General features: G+C 49.3%; 1 protein-coding gene and 1 long non-coding RNA gene across 10 annotated transcripts in view; one reads left to right on the top strand and one right to left on the bottom strand.

Moving 5' to 3' along the window:
• The window catches only part of LOC130684459 (uncharacterized), a 260,615-nt gene that overhangs the window by 7,375 nt on the left and 240,936 nt on the right, over positions 1–12,304 (top strand). The gene's annotated exons all lie outside the window — the stretch shown is intronic.
• Positions 1–12,304, bottom strand: part of GRB10 (growth factor receptor bound protein 10) — a 182,297-nt gene that overhangs the window by 22,295 nt on the left and 147,698 nt on the right. For all 9 annotated transcript variants that reach the window (XM_057505328.1, XM_057505321.1, XM_057505323.1 and 6 more), the window contains 5 exons: positions 10,874–10,989; positions 9,795–9,863; positions 8,139–8,276; positions 6,724–6,834; positions 5,010–5,108 (listed from right to left, as the gene is read on the bottom strand). In XM_057505328.1, the coding sequence (XP_057361311.1) occupies positions 5,010–5,108; positions 6,724–6,834; positions 8,139–8,276; positions 9,795–9,863; positions 10,874–10,989 (533 nt within the window). The remainder of the gene's footprint in view (positions 1–5,009; positions 5,109–6,723; positions 6,835–8,138; positions 8,277–9,794; positions 9,864–10,873; positions 10,990–12,304) is intronic.

Genomic DNA, 12,304 nt, shown 5'->3' with positions numbered 1-12,304 from the left:
GACCTGTGAGTTAACTCCTTTGTCTTTTAAGTAGGTATAAATTTGTGATTTGCATTGTATTAAAATTTTTTTTTTACTTTAATTATTAAAGCAGTGAGTATTTTCCACATTTATTACCTAGAGTTCCATAACTATGGACTCACGTCCTCTTTCTGTTTACTAATACTAGAGCCTCCACAGTGGTGTTTTTCCCTGAATAAGCTCTTTGCAGTGTTTAAATAGTAAGTTTTTGTGTTCAAGCTATAGTATATAGTACTTTTATTTTTCTTTTTATTTTAGTAGAGTGGGTTTTAAAGAAATGTTGATTAGTCAGATTGATTATTTCCTTTATACTTCTTTCTATTGCTTCAAAAGATGATGCAGACCATAGAGCTATTTGCCCCCTTCCTTTGCAGTATGTTTCTTATTCACATCTAAGTGAATCTGACCCTCCCAAACATTAAAGGGATAAGGTGACTGTTTTGCTTCTGTTTGTAGAGACTGCAGACACCTTTCCACATCAAGTGGCAACTCTTCTCTGTACAAAGTTGGGGTACACTGTGCTAAGAAACGATGTCCCCATATGTTATGTTAATGTAACAAATGACATAACAATATACCAGCTCCTTTATCTTGGAGTTTAATTAAACACTTAACCTTTACATTCTTAAGTGAGGTAGAATGTAAGCTTATTTATTCATATACAGAGAGCACAGAGGCTTGAGGGTCATGGTCAGAGAGTGACTCATGTTTTTGGGATCAGCACCAGGGATACAAAACAAATTAAGGATGTCTACCTTGAGGGAACTATAATCTTGCAGGAGACACACAGAGAAGTAGCAGTACTCTATGCATGGGAATAGAGAGGGAATCCGAACTGTTTGCATGGTAAGCGGTAAGTGCCCATGCAAGGGATCTAGTCTGACCAGGTTCTTGAAGGACAGCCCTGCCCCAGAAGCATCAAGGTGGCCAAAACCTCAGCATATGGTGTTAATCTAGGTTCTGTAACACAGCACAGAGCTTAAATACATCTGAAAACTTAGAAAAATTCATATTTTTTAAAACATAGTTCAATTACTCATTCTAGGTTTCTTGTTCAATTTGATGGCAAAAAGAATCCATTCTGTCTTGATTTTAATAGTAATAGGTAGATGGTAGTAGCAGGTAGGAAGACATAAAAAGTATGTCTTCACGTTTCCTGTTTGAAAAATTGCTGAGTTTGCTCTTCCCTCATTTCTACTCTTGATGTACTTGAAATTCCGCCTTTGAATCCCTCTGCCAATGCAGCAAAGAAAAGCGTTTGCGTGTGCAGTTCTCACACTGCGGCTGAAGAGGCCCCCCCAACCTAGGGAGGAGAGAGGAGCTTCGGAGATCCAGCTGGTGGCGGGCTGTTTCTAAAAGAACGCTTACACCGCTCGCTCGCATGTGCTAGTAACTGGACGGTCCGCCGAGGACTTCTGGCTCTCTGCTTCCAGTCAGGTGGGCTTGCACTGCCCGGGTACTGTGGCTGGGAGGGACCGGTGGCTGTGGGTCAGTGGCCCATGTTGTCTAATGGTGGATGCGCCATCCACCAGGTTCAAGCAGAACAGGAGCCAGTCTTTGTTGTTACAGTTCCTGAGGTTGGGGATTGTCTGCCTCTTAGGAATAATCTGATAGACTGTATAATGCATTTAGTCTTTTATCTGTTTCACATATTGGGGAATTATCAAAGATTTTGCCTGAGGGGGGACACGTTCTGCTACAAGAAAATTAAATTTGGGTTTAGTCATGGGAGATCATCTTGCAGGGAAGACAGTGAAAGGCAAGGTCTACATCAGTGATTTTCACATTTCCAGATTTTACAAAGGAGTCACACTCTGGGGAAAGAAATACGTGACTGCCTTAAGACCGGGCAAGAAATCTGCCAACCAAGACAACACATACACACAAACTAAATATTAACCAATGACCTTCCATTTAGTATCAGTGATACCATATGCAATAAAGGACATTTTGACCTTAAGGAGGACAGGGTCTCAAATGAAAGGAGACACCCTTTCCTGTGTACACAACTAGCTTCCTGGAAAGCTTACTACACTGTCCTTGCTTCACTTTGCCACTGGTTAGAGAAAACCTCTTCACAGATTGTCACTTGCCAGAGGACTGGTTTTTGGGAACTGTGGGTCTAAATTCCGGCATCCAAAGGCAGTGCCTTGGGTGTGATCACGCAGGCGGCTGGGTCACCTGCCGAGGGGAGGGATACACTTGGCACTTGTCGAGCCCCACGTGGGACTCCTAAGCCTTCCATCCCAGAGACACGGACCCTGGCTGCCCCACCTCATGAAGCGCTCTCCTCATCTGTGCCGTTAGGGCCCCTTTTTCCCTGCCCAGGTCCTCATGAGGATTAAACGAGGGAACACACAAAGCTCCTGGTTGGTAGCCGGCTGTGACCTGCATGAGCTCTGCCCAGGGTCTCAGCCCTCCTACAGGACTGCTCCCAGCACTACTTCCCGGGTGCTGCAAGCCTCTCTCACCCCAACATGCACTCCTGAGCGTAAGAGCTCCTGAGCTGAAGCAGGAGGCTCCACTTATCCTCAGATTCTTCTTTCTGAACATCGACTGAGGTCACCTTTTTAACACCAGCATGTTCAAAACCAAAGCAACCACTCATTCTACAATCCTGTGTGATGCAGGCCTCCGTCTTGGGGAGGAATTTCTACAGCAGTTTCGGAAGCTTTCACAAAAGCAGGGAGGGAGAGGAGGAGATAATCTGAACACGTAACCACATGCCCAGGCTCTTCACACACGCCCCACAGAATCTATGCAATTATTTAACAAATGATGTGACAGGAAGGAATGAGGACCAAAAGCAGCCACTACTACTGGCTCTATCCCTCAAGAGTCTTAGCAATGCCACTTTTCTCCTCCATATGCTCAGGCTATTTTTTTTTTAAGAAAACATACATGTGCTGTAGTTGAAGACACAGGAGGGCCCTGGGTTAACTGAAGACAAGGCGTCCCTCTCAACAAGCCCTGGGACTTTCACACAACCCCAGCTGCTATTTCAATGCTATCCACTGTACAGAGAGACTCCAGGAAAGGGTTGGGGACAATGGGAAGGCAAGGACTTTAGGCTCAGGTTCCGGGATCTCCAGGTGGATAGCTGATGTAAGACAGGAGTCCATGTGCATCCTCCACTTCCTGTGCACGAGGACACTGCACGCCTGATCCACTTTCAGGGAACAAGAGAGTCTGAGACTAAAGCCACAGAGATTTCTCATCACTTACTGCAGACAAGATCTTCACATCAACCGTAAAAGGCACAACCCTGCATTGGCTTAGTCTGGGCTGGTGAGACAGCCTGTGAAGGCCCTAGACCAAGAACTGGACTCTGAGGGCCCAGCATGTCCTGTAGTTCAAAGGCCCCGTCTGCTGACTCCACCAAGCTCTAGAAAAGGTACTGCCCAGGGTCACTCCAGAGTTGCCCCCAACACAGTGAATTTTTAACTCACTGGTGGCTCCCAGGGAGGGCAGCAAAGTGTGGGGGTTAGGAATGGAGTGCTGGAGTCAAAACGGGGTTCAAAGGCTGGCTTGGCCCCAAACCCAGAAGCCGCACCTGGGGTGACCGAATGAGCTTCAGGTTTGTTATCTGTCCCATAAAGATGATAACAGGTCATAGAGATGTTGTGAGGAGCAAATGAGGTCATGGATAGGAAGTGATAAAGAGCGCCCGGCCCACTGTAAATGCTCAAAAGCATTCATGCTGACACACTACATAATGGCATCATCTGCACTAATGATAAAGTCAATCATTACATCGTGAGCTCTGCCCATTTCCTTTCCTGTGCCTACTGATGTGACAACAGCCCCGAAGGAGGAAGGCATCTCCTGCTTCTTACTCATGGAGCCTGTGGATGGGACATACAGTGCTATCACCTGAAGTAACAAGCACTGCCCCTTCACAGAAGGTGCTGCCACTTCCCCACTTACTTTTTTCATTTCTTTTTCTGCCTCTTCCAAGGTAGATTCTGTATCACAAATCAAAAAACTCACCCAATATATAAAACTTCAAAGGGTTCCTTCCCACTTCTGTCCCAGGTGCTGCACCCACTCTCCACAGGAACAGCCCCACCTCCCTCCTGCGGTCTCACAGGGCAGCAGCGGGCACGCCAGCCAATGTGAGCAGGTGTTCAGTGCCTCCGCTCCCATGCACATGCAGCACACTCTATGTACCATCCTGCGCTTTGCTGCGAGCCCTCCTGGAAATTCTCCCAGAAGCCAGGGAGAACCACAGCTGCCCAAACGCCTCCTCCAGACACTGGGCTTGAGCCTAGTTCATCTTGGTCAACTCACCTGCGACTTGCTTGGACTTGTTATACGCAAGACTCCAGATGTGGAGACATATGTATACAAGGGGCATGTATGTGCCCAAAGGAACATTTTGTGGAAAATCAAAAATGAGATGGGCTCCACTTGTATGTGCTTAGCTTTTGCCAAAGAGCCATCTGAATTCACTTTGGCAGTTACCATGGAATTACTGCTAAGCACATCATCCCAGGTGAGGCTTCATGCAACAAATTTCTTTGAGAGCTCACTGTCAGGAGATTGTCTTTCCCTGGGGGGTGCCACGTGAGCTCCCTCATGGCCCCGGCTTTCTAGGAAGCTGACAGACAGGTGCTCAGTCACGAATGTAATCAGCCCTCCTGATGAACTATGTGCTCTTCCTGTATCCCTGGTCCTGTTCTTTCTATTCCCATTTCTCTACCAATTTCCTGACCCCATGTCTAGAAACAGTTTTGGTTGTCTTGGCTAGTTGGGGTGCTTGGTCTTGATGGGGGGGACCAGGGATGCTGCAGCGGGCCCACAGCACCAGGACGGCTGCTGTCAGCCCGCATGTCAGCAGGACCAAGCTGGGAGGCCGGCTCAGAGCTTGCTGACACTCAGCCTCTGAGGGAAGCCTGCGTGGGGAAGGTGGGTGTGCTCCACGGGTGGCGCACAGCACCGGGAGGCGGGAGCCGAGGGGTGCGCGTGGGGACGCAGGCGCAGCGTACCTTGAGGAGCCTGAGTGCGGTGAGCCAGCACGCCCGGCCTTGTTCATCTTCTGCACACAGCAGCCGCAGCTCTTTCGTCTCATTCCTGACTTTGTTTGGCTAAAGGAGGTAAAAGAATACCCAGTGAGTGTAACACCGTGGACCAGCCGTGCACCCCAGGCCAGGCAGGGCAGGGCTGAGCCTGCCGCACTCCTGGCCACGCCCACTGGATGTGATGGGGCGGGGCCAGGCCGGTGTGCACACACCCAGGCATCAAGCCCAGGGCAGGGCGTCCTTGCTTTGGACTCAGCTGTGTGATCCAGCCATCCTGGAACAGGGGTCTTGGAGGAGACAAACAGGCAAGTACCCACCGCAAGAGCAAGCGGCGGGTGGGCAGGACAGGGCTGGGGCAGCGAGCCCTGCGCAGGGGAGTTGGGCTCTGTGGAGGGAGGGTCCGCCTGAGTTCGACAAGGAAGGAGATTTATGGTGGCCTCCCTGGAAGACTGAGGAGGCGGCTAGAGGAACAGCCCCTGCAGGGCTTGGCCAGCAGGGAGAAGCCCCTGGAGGATGTGAGTGGCCCCAAGGTCAGACCCTGCAGGGAGCTCAGAGAGTGAGACCAGGGTTGCCCCAAAGAAGGGGACTGACGTGGGGCAAGTGGCCTGAGGCAGGAGGGGCGGCCATCAGAGCTCCCAGCACTGACAGGGCAGTGCCCCGACCCGGTGGCTGGACCTACTTGGTGACAGAGGAGACCACTGCGGGCTCTCCATAGGGGCAATCTGCAGGGGAGCCAGGGACACAGTGACAGCCCCTGAGACTGCCCGCCTGCAGAGCAAGCACCACCACGGGAAGGGAGGTGTTAGTTCCAGGCTCCTCCATGGGCCGCATTCCCACCGTGGCTTCCTGAGCACCTCGGGCCTTCAACTGGTTTGAAGTAGGCTCCTATTTCTTGCAACCCAGAGTGAAGTAGAAGATGGTATTTTAGGATGGGATGTCTCCCGTCCTCCTCCTCTCCTCAGGATGGAGCCGAGCTCACTCAGAAGTTAGCCCTGTTGAGTGACTCCAGGCACACTCACTGGTTACCAGACTTGGGCAATGGCACTGGCTCAGTTCCCACCCCATAAGCACCTGGGGAGACTCATTAAGAAGATGGAGAGAAACCCTCAGCAGAGCATCTCATGCAGAGTGAGTATTCAGATTGTCTATTATTATGACCAACATCACCATAGCCTGGGCAGGGGAGAAGAGTGGCCCTGCCCCTAGGGTGTGTGTGTGTGTGTGCATCTTTGTATTCATGTAGGTGTGTGCATGCAGATCTGTGTGTTCACATAGGAATGCACACGTCTATGTGTCGCTATGTGTGAGCGTGTGCCCTCGTATGCATGTGTGAAGAGGGAGGGCAGTGCTGTAGTCACTTTTGCCCTACTGTCTGGTGACTGGAAGCCCACATAGTGTCAGCTCACTCAGTACCCTGGAGGGCACCCAGGTGACAAGGTGACAGGCCAGGTGTCACTAAGGCACTGTCCATCTTTTGCTCTTCTGAGTTACTTAAGGAATGACACATCATAAGCACATAAGGAATATTTTTTACATGATGAATAAATCCAGTGGGAAACTGTGTTTTTGCTTAGAAAAAAAAAAAGCAACAACCAAGAGAACAGTTAACTGTTTTAATTCCTAGTTTCCAGCGCATTGCTAATGGAGTGGTAGCCTCTAGACAGGGCTTCAGGTGGAGTACCTTGATGCAGAAGCCGAAATCTGTGGGGGAGCTGTACTGCTTCTTGCCAGCGATCAGGGAGAAGATGCTGCTGTCTTCCAGGTCAGCCAGCAACTGCAGGTGTCGGGGCTCCTGTGGAAAGGCTGGTATCAGACACACTCTGGGGAGCTCACACAGCACAGAGCAAAATGTTTTCACGTGCTCGTCAACAGAGGGCAGTCTGTGCACACTTTCAGTGCTCCCCCTCTGACATTCCACAGATTCTATGTATTGTATAAAGTAAGTGCTAAATTAAAACCAAATTCACGCAAGCCTCCCTGAAAAACTCACCTCCCAATTCTCAGACAGAAGACTGCTAGAATGCACTGACACCCTGCTCAATCAAAGCCCCCTGGACAAATACTCTAGTGAAAACCAGGAGGAAACCCGGAACCCAAAGGCCAAGGAGCGATGCCAGACTCACACCACCTTTGCTGTGTTGTGTTCAGAGTCCAGCTGAACCTGCAGTTTCCCCTTGACAGCCTGCCTCATGCTTCCCTCCTAAAATCCCCATCCCAGATGTTTCCTGCTCCAGGCTGCAAATGTCCCTGAATTCAGCAACTACAAGGATGCTGAGAAATCAGGAAGTTGCCCTTCCTGCCCTGCAGCATATGGAAGATAGTCCATCTGCAGAAGGAATGGCCTATGTCCACGCCCTTCTCTTTGGCTTGCGGCCCTGGCAGCTGCTGACTTCCCAGAGCACCGATCTGTCGGCTGGTGCTCAACATACTCGCCTGGGGTCCCACCAGCTCCTCCCTCTCTCCTGGAAGAGTAGAAGGGGCTGCCACTCTCAGATGGCAAACATGCAGCCACGGTCTGTGAGGCACACCCCTGCTGCAGGGTGTCCTCAAATGTTAGAGTGTGTGTGGCGGCAAAGGGGACCCGGTGAGGTCAGCCCACACACCCCACTCTCTCTGGAGACCAGCACCCGTGTTCCATTCCTTTCTCACCTCCTTTCCCACTGGAGATACATGCAAAACGGCAATTTATTCCACAAAATATCTATGGTAACATGTAGACTGGTGTTAGGGTGGCAACAACCTATCCATATCCTTACAGCTAGCTTGATGCCAACTTCCCAACTGTGGAGACTAAGTCAACATGTTCAAGAGACTCAGGCAGCCAAGAGGTTCTGCTCCCAACCCAGAGAGGGGGCCGGGGTGGCCAACCGGGGCGGGGGGTGGGGAGACAGTACTGACAAAGCCTGTAACTTTTCCAGACTGTGTTATCGCCTGGTTTCTGAGGTGGACCAGCAGACTGGTAGCTCTGAGTATAGCTATTCCATAATTAGCTTAATACTAAGTTACTATGACCTCAGAGGAGCCTTAACATGAAGCCCGCGCTCACTCGGAACACTCCCCACCTAGTGTGACTGAGGTGGCTGCTTTAAAACTCACCTTTGAGGCTCCCTTCGTGGAACAGTAAAGGCCTGATCTCCGCAAACACACGTACAGTTTTTTCCATGATTTCCTTCCCAGCTCCTTCACGTGCAAAAACCCTTGAATTTCAGGATAACTACTGGAGTTTAGAAAATTCTGTTGAAGAGCAAATTTCTGAAGTCAGATAATACTGCTTGGAAGTAATTAAAGCAGATGTGTTATTAGCATTGCTGACATTTTGACATGTTCTGAACTACTACTCTGTTTTGGTCCAACTGAACATTTTCAAATACTTTTTCCTTTCAAAAGTCTTACAAATCCCCTTAAACTGGTGTTGCCTGAAATGTAATTAGTATTTAAACACAAGCAAATGGACCTTTCCAACACTGACAGAACAGCCACAAGCTTACCTATGGGACAGCACATTTAAGGATCCTGCCCTTCATGCTGCTGTTTCCATAAAATACCCAGTCTGATCATCACTTAGGGCAACAGCAAGTGCCAAGAGCAATGGATGAGGGGCCTTGTGGGCTTAGGGCAAGCACCCTGCTGTCATTTTCCCCATGTACATATCCCCTTGACAGGTGTAAATGGTGCTTGCCTGCGACCTACTCTGGAGCACATGGGCACAGCCCAGAGCAGTCAAGAGCCAGGACTGGGGGCGAGGTTGGGGCAGTGACATTGGTGGGGACTCTCCACTGTACTGAGAGGGACACAGCCTCTCCTGCAGGCAGAGGGGTGAGCTGGACAGAACCCCCATGCACCTGGGCTCTCTGGAGTCTCAAGGGATCACTGAGCACCCTCACCAAGCACACAGCCATCTCAAATCACACAGTTAAAAAAGCAATTAGCCATTTTGCCATCACTGTGCAAGGGCCATGATCACTAAATGTTGGCAAGTCTTGCCAGATGGATCAGTGCTGTGGCTGGAGGGCTCCAGAAGAAACCACTAGAACACAGCTCTGAGGCTCTCTCCCTCCAGAGGCCAGAGCAGTGAAAGAAAGGCTATGGATGTAATTCCATGGGCACCAAATCTGAGTAGTTTCTCTTGTATTTGATGCCACCTGGACAGTGCTGGCTGCCTTAGTGAGTGGTTTAGTATCTCATTTAACAGTGTAAACAGGCACATCTTAGGGACACAGCAGTGATATTTCCCTTTCTGACTTCCCTGGAAGAGCATGAGTCAGCAGTAAGCACACAGAGGACTCCCGTGCTCCCCCACTGGAAGTGGGGGTGGAGAAAGGCCAAGTTTTCTTGTAACAGAAGGCAGAAGGACAATTAAGACAGGTGTCCTTATTTTTAATGTACAATATGTTAGTTTTTGTCACGCATCCAGGGCAGTGGCCTGTCTGGGGACACATGCTTGGAGAGGAGCTGGGAGCCTGGCAGAGTGCACGCAAGCCTGTGGCTTCCCCATCCTGCCCTACTGCTCACATTGTCTGTAGGTCAGAGTTCAGTTTATCCTGCTTTTAAGTGCCTGTTTCACTTTGCAGGAGCCAGGTTATACAGATTTCCCCAGTAAATGTTATTTCTGGTAACTCTAAACCCCACTAGGAGCCAAGGCTGGTGCATGATTAAGGATGCAGGGGCTTCCAGGTTTCACAGGGCTGCCCCCTGCAGCTTGAGGGGACTTCCAGGCCGAGACTCCGGCAGAATCCTGTTCTTGCCCAATACCTGCAAAAGCTGGGCTTGACCACCATTTGACTGTTGGCACCAAGTGACCATCTGTTCTGGGAAGAAGTTCTAAGAAAATGGGGGGGAAAAATGCATTACAGATGAGCTTAAACATTCAGGGAAGTATATGTACAAGTTGCCAGGACTAATTTTGCAGGTATGATTTTGCACATTTATATTTAAAATGATGGTCCTTTTTACTCCCTTGTCACACAATGGAAATACCTACATCAAAAGTCTGTATTGTTTCCTGAAACATGGAAGGTTTGGAGTATCTCCTGTGCTTACTATGAATTCCTGCCCCACAACATGCACCAGGGCAGAGGGCCTCCGCGCAGTGTAACTCAGCGCATAAATGCGTGGCTTGAGAGAAAGGACTCTGGAAATGAAAAATGATGTGAAAAAGTCTGTCTGGTACATTTACCATGACAGTTGTCCAACTTCTTACTTTCAAATAAAAAAAAAAAACAGCTTCACTGTCCAAACCAGCAGTGGACACTGGGTGTTGCCCTCAACTTGCTGCTCTTCTGCCTCATGACCCAGAACAGAGGGCCGTGCGATGACATGTGTGAGGCCCCCTACTCTGATATTTCACAAGACAGGTGTCCCCCCAAATAAATAAATAATTAAAAAGGGAAGAAAAATCACCAATGAGTTCTGTGTACTTGGATATTGGTTTCTCTACTCCTTCTTCCACAAATAATCACAAAATAATATTTACTATTTGCAGTTTTTACTTTGATGAATATTGACCAATTTGTTCCTGTTTAACTGAGAACTTTCAAAATAATTGAGAGAGCCCACCCCTCATCTCTGTCTCAACCTAGAGACTAAGCCCGTTTCCCATGGTCACTGTAGGGAGGCGATAGCCGCCTTTGGCCAGTACAATGCCATCGAGGTAAGCAGCAGAGACTGGGTTTTAAGCAAGGAATGCTCAGTTAGGTAGCAACTCAGATTCCCAAATCCATCTGTTACCCCATACATCACAGATATTTTATAATCTGCTACTATTAAAGCCAAGTATCAACTGCCAAGATATCAAGAGTTCCAAACCCCAAAGCCTAAGAGATAAAACTCACCGTAGGGTTTTTGAAAAACTCATATTTTGCATAATTCTTCCTGAACAAAAATTTACTTTCACTTGCCATGGTACTCTCCACCTGGACCACCAGCTCATGGTCTTCCAAGCACCGTTCTGCAGAGAAAAAACACGATGCATGGGATCAAACAGGCAGAACCTTCAAGGCCACCTTATAACCAATTACAGGCTCTGGCCGTCTTCATGCTCCTCTTCGACCTTCTGAGCAACGATGAGGTCAAGAATGAAGTGAATTTAAAGGCCCCTTTAGTGTACCGCTGAGTACATAACAGGTCTGGACGTATGCAGTGTGAGGAATTCTGGTCAGTCCTTGACTTTAACACACTTCTCCATCTGGCGTCAATAAAAAGTTAAGGAGCAAGTCAGTAAAGACTCCTAGCAAATCATTTTGCCTTTAAATAAAAAAATTTCAACTCTTGCAAAAGAGCATGGACTGTAACAGCAGGGAAAACATCCAAGGGCACGGGATAGCATGTGGGCAGTGAGCACGCAGGGGCTGTCTGAGGGCAGCTGGCTCAAGCAGCAGGCCCAATGCCTGCAGCGGTTTGGGGAACAGGCCACAGGAAGGGATATGCTACCCCCTAATCTGTCCACACATGCTCATGGTGAATGCTGAAGCCCATGCCGTCCACATCCTAAGGGCTGTTCTCATGGCTGGATTGTACTGTTAGGGCAGGGAAGAAAACACTGAAAACTGCGTGTGCTCACATGCACACACACCACATACACGCGCACACACCTCAGAGCACCAGTGAGCAGTGTTATCACCCTGGAAGATGCTTCCCTAAGTCTGAACACTGCCTCCCCTGTGGAGCTCGGAGAGCGAGATGTGGGGCTATTCTCCTCTGGTGGTAATTACACCCCCTCCCTCCTGTCTCCTGCTCTGGCTGGGTGGGGGCAGGAAACTAACAGCATTAAATAATGGAATACACAATACAAGCAAATCCACAGCAACTTCAACATGTGAACTGATGTTGAAAATGGGGCAGAATGAGATGCTACGGAAGTGACAGAAGAGGGGCAGGTCACTCCTTCAACACCCCTGCCTTCCTTCACGCAGCTGGAGCTGACTCCCCAGAAGTCTCATCTTGCAGGAAAGATGAAGTTTAGAGCAAAAGCATTCCTAAGTCAAAGGCATCCCTTAACATGGAGGAATAATTTGTCAGCAAAGAACAACTGTGGCCAGGGGCTTGTCTTGGACGGGGCTCGCCGGCATGCAGAAGCACACTCAGCTGTGACCTGACAAGGAAAGGATTTTCTTCCCCAAGGTGGCCAGAAGGTTCACGGCTCATCAGGAAGGGCCAGACCTCGCACCAGCAGTAACCACGAACAGGTTGTCCCTGGCTGTGGACAGGATCTGCTAGCACATGTGAACTGCAACGGTGCCCCGCGCGTACCCCTGGTAGGAGAG

This window comes from Manis pentadactyla, chromosome 7 (genome assembly GCF_030020395.1).
Source record: "Manis pentadactyla isolate mManPen7 chromosome 7, mManPen7.hap1, whole genome shotgun sequence".
Taxonomy (NCBI): Eukaryota; Metazoa; Chordata; class Mammalia; order Pholidota; family Manidae; genus Manis; species Manis pentadactyla.
The sequence above is the reverse complement of the archived record's forward strand: the minus strand, read 5'-3'. Positions and strand labels throughout refer to the sequence as shown.